The 4310-nt window shown below is 40.0% G+C and overlaps 1 protein-coding gene across 1 annotated transcript; it reads left to right on the plus strand.

The window, feature by feature from the left end:
- Positions 1–592: 592 nt before the first annotated feature.
- LOC113889208 (olfactory receptor 1052-like) lies at positions 593–1533 on the plus strand. Its single transcript, XM_027535990.1, is given in 2 exon segments — positions 593–1411; positions 1414–1533. Coding segments are annotated over 2 exon segments (939 nt in total).
- The last annotated feature ends 2777 nt before the right edge of the window (positions 1534–4310 follow it).

The following is a 4310-nucleotide window of genomic DNA, read 5'->3' on the forward strand; positions in this document are numbered from 1 at the left end:
CCCCATGTAATGTACAACATCTTTTAACTGCTCCATTTAGACAAGACGTCATTTTCTATGTTCTGAGTCTCACCCTTGTGTGACTTCACTGAGGGTCTCTCTCTGTGATGCTTATTATAAGAAAGCGTCATAAGAGGCCAGAGATTTATGCACCTTAAAGAGCCTCATGGCATCTTTGGAGGTCAGGACTCCATCTCACAGCTTTGCTTTTATCTGGCTATATCATAGTGCTTTTATAGATCAACAAGGATTAAGTTTAATTTTGTGAATTCCTTATATTTTCCATCAGTATCCCTCAAGCCAGTATCACTTTCTCATAGAGGCAGGCACTTGGAGACAGAACTAGATTTTTGAGAGCCAAAATGAATTTTCATATATTTGCTTATGGAGTAGAATTATAACTAGCACTAAATGAAAATAAAATAAAATAAAACAGTCTAATCAAGCTTGGTTTGGCAAAATAATTTATTTTTCCAAGGACAGAAGCCTATACATATTTTTCTGAGTCTTTAATATTAAACACCAGATTCTCCTGTGTACATTCTAATACCCACATCTGTTTTACTTACAGATTTCAAGATTAAGGAGTTAAATGGCTGCAAAGAATTTTACGGTTGTTATTGAATTTATTCTTTTGGGACTGATAGACAATGCTGAACTGAAAGTTGTTTTATTTGTGTTGTTCCTGGTGATTTATGCTGTTACTTTTGTGGGGAATCTGGGCATGATCTTCCTAATCCAAATCACCCCCAAGCTCCACATGCCCATGTACTTTTTCCTCAGCTGCCTTTCATCTGTGGATGCCTGTTATTCATCTGTTATTGCACCAAAATTGCTGATCGGCTTCCTAGTTGTGAGGCAAACCATCTCCTTCCCTGCCTGCATAGTGCAGCATTTGTTTTTTGGGGTGTTCATCACCACAGAAGGCTTCTTGCTGTTCGTGATGGCTTATGACCATTATGTGACCATTGTCAACCCTTTGCTTTATGCTTCAGCCATGTCTAAGAGGAAGTCTGTAGGACTAGTCACTGGATCACTCATTGGTGGAATGATTAACTCAATGACCCACACCATAAGCTTTGGGAGATTGCCTTTCTGCAGGTCCAATGTCATCAGTCACTTCTTCTGTGATGTCCTGCCACTGCTAAAGTTGTCATGTTCTGATACCTCCATGAACGAGCTGTTGCTGCTAACCTCCTCTGGAGTCATTGCCATGGCCACCTTTTTGATTGTGATCATTTCCTACACCTTCATTGCTGTTGCTATCCTGAGGATCCACTCAGCAGCAGGCAGACAGAAACCCTTCTCCACCTGTGCCTCTCACCTGACAGCTGTGACCATATTCTGCAGAACCCTGAATTTTAATTACATTCAGCCAAGTTCCTAGTATTCTGTAGAACAAGAGAACACTGGTTTCCAATGTTCTATACACTAGTGATTCCCATGTTAAACCCACTGATTTACAGTCTGAGAAACAAAGAGGGAAAGGCTGCTGTGAGAAGGGCCATAGAAATAAAACATTGGTCATGCTAATTTCATGTTATTTAGCCCAATAGCAGTCAATCAGTCAATTCTTCCCTTACCAACATCCACATGAATTCAATGAATTCTAGAACTTCTAAGTATATGACAAATTATTTCATTCTATATAGTCTTTTTCACATGAGAAATGAGACTATGAGAAATCAGAAGTGATTTTATGCATAAGTCAATTTTTAAAAAGCCAAACTGAAAACTCGTTGTTAATATCTGTACTAAAATGTGGTCCACTGGAGAAGGGAATGGCAAACCACTTCAGTATTCTTGCCTTGAGAACCCCATGAAAAGTATGAAAAGGCAAAATGTTAGGACACTGAAAGAGGAACTCCCCAGGTCAGTAGGTGCTCAATATGCTACTGGAGATCAGTGGAGAAATAACTCCAGAAAGAATGAAGGGATGGAGCCAAAGCCAAAAAAAAAAAAAAAATACCCAGCTGTGGATGTGACTGGTGATAGAAGCAAGGTCTGATGCTGTAAAGAGCAATATTGCATAGGAACCTGGAATGTCAGGTCCATGAATCAAGGCAAATTGAAAGTGGTCAAACAAGCGATGGCAAGAGTGAATGTTGACATTCTAGGAATCAGCGAACTGAAATGGACTGGAATGGGTGAATTTAACTCAGATGACCATTATATCTACTACTGCGGGCAGGAATGCCTCAGAAGAAATGGAGTAGCCATCATGGTCAACAAAAGAAACAAAAGAGTCTGAAATGCAGCACTTGGATGCAATGTCAAAAAGGACAGAATGATCTTTGTTCATTTCCAAGGCAAACCGTTCAATATCACAGTAATCCAAGTCTATGCCCCAACCAGTGACACTGAAGAAGCTGAAGTTGAATGGTTCTATGAAGACCTACAAGACCTTTTAGAACTAACACCCAAAAAAGATGTCCTTTTCATTATAAGGGACTGGAATGCAAAAGTAAAGTCAAGAAACACCTGGAGTAACAGGCAAATTTGGCCTTGGAATACAGAATGAAGCAAGGCAAAGACTAATAGAGTTTTGCCAAGAAAATGCACTGGTCATAACAAACACCCTCTTCCAATAACACAAGAGAAGACTCTACACATGGACATCACCAGATGGTCAACACCGAAATCAGAATGATTATATTCTTTGCAGCCAAAGGTGGAGAAGCTCTATACAGTCAGAAAAAACAAGACCGGGAGCTGACTGTGGCTCAGATCATGAACTCCTTATTGCCAAATTCAGACTTAAATTGAAGAAACTAGGGAAAACCACTAGACCATTCAGGTATGACCTAAATCAAATCCCTTATGATTATACAGTGGAAGTGAGAAATAGATTTAAGGGCCTAGATCTGATAGATAGAGTGCCTGATGAACTATGGATTGAGGTTCGTGACATTGTACAGGAGACAGGGATCAAGACCATCCCCATGGAAAAGAAATGTAAAAAAGCAAAATCGCTGTCTGGGAGGCCTTAAAAATAGCTGTGAAAGGAAGAGAATTGAAAAGCAAAGGAGAAAAGGAAAGACGTAAGCATCTGAATGGAGAGTTTCAAGGAATAGCAAGAAGAGGTAAGAAAGCCTTCTTCAGCGATCAATGCAAAGAAATAGAGGAAAACAAGAGAATGGGAAAGGCTAGAGATCTCTTCAAGAAAATTAGAGATACCAAGGGAACATTTCATGCAAAGACGTGCTCAATAAAGGACAGAAATGGTATGGACCTAACAGAAGCAGAAGATATTAAGAAGAGGTGGCAAGAATGCACAAAAGAACTGTAAAAAAAGATCTTCATGACCCAGATAATCACAATGATGTGATCACTGACCTAGAGCCAGAAATCTTGAAATGTGAAGTCAAGTGGGCCTTAGAAAGCATCACTATGAACAAGGCTAGTGGAGGTGATGAAATTCCAGTAGAGCTATTTCAAATCTTGAAAGCTGATGCTGTGAAAGTGCTGTACTCAATATGCCAGCAAATTTGGAAAACTCAGCAGTAGCCACAGGACTGGAAAAGGTCAGTTTTCTTTCCAATCCCAAAAAAAGGCAATGCCAAAGAATGCTCAAACTACCACACAATTGCATTCATCTCGCATGCTAGTAAAGTAATGCTCAAAATTCTCCAAGCCAGGCTTCAGCAATATGTGAACCATGAACTTCCTGATGTTCAAGCTGGTTTTAGAAAAGGCAGAGGAACCAGAGATCAAATTGCCAACATTCACTGGATCATGGAAAAAGCAAGAGAGTTCCAGAAAAGCATCTATTTCTGCTTTATTGACTATGCCAAAGCCTATAACTGTGTGGATCACAATAAACTGTGGAAAAATCTTCAAGAGATGGGAATACCAGACCACCCGACCTGCCTCTTGAGAAGTCTGTATGAAGGTCAGGAAGCAACAGTTAGAACTGGACATGGAACAACAGACTGGTTCCAAATAGGAAAAGAAGTTCATCAAGGCTGTATATTGTCACCCTGTTTATTTAACTTATATGCAGAATACATCATGAGAAATGCTGGGCTGGAAGAAACACAAGCTGGAATCAAGATTGCCGGGAGAAATATCAATAACCTCAGATATGCAGGTGATACCACCCTTATGGCAGAAAGTGAAGAGGAACTGAAAAACCTCTTGATGAAAGTGAAAGTGGAGAATGAAAAAGTTGGCTTAAAGGTCAACATTCAGAAAACGAAGATCATGGCATCCGGTCCCATCACTTCATGGTAAATAGATGGGGAAACAGTGGAAACAGTGTCAGACTTTATTTTTCTGGGCTCCAAAATCACTGCAGATGGTGACTGCAG

The sequence above is a fragment of the Bos indicus x Bos taurus genome, unplaced genomic scaffold, assembly GCF_003369695.1.
Source record: "Bos indicus x Bos taurus breed Angus x Brahman F1 hybrid unplaced genomic scaffold, Bos_hybrid_MaternalHap_v2.0 tig00005091_arrow_arrow_obj, whole genome shotgun sequence".
Taxonomy (NCBI): domain Eukaryota; kingdom Metazoa; phylum Chordata; class Mammalia; order Artiodactyla; family Bovidae; genus Bos; species Bos indicus x Bos taurus.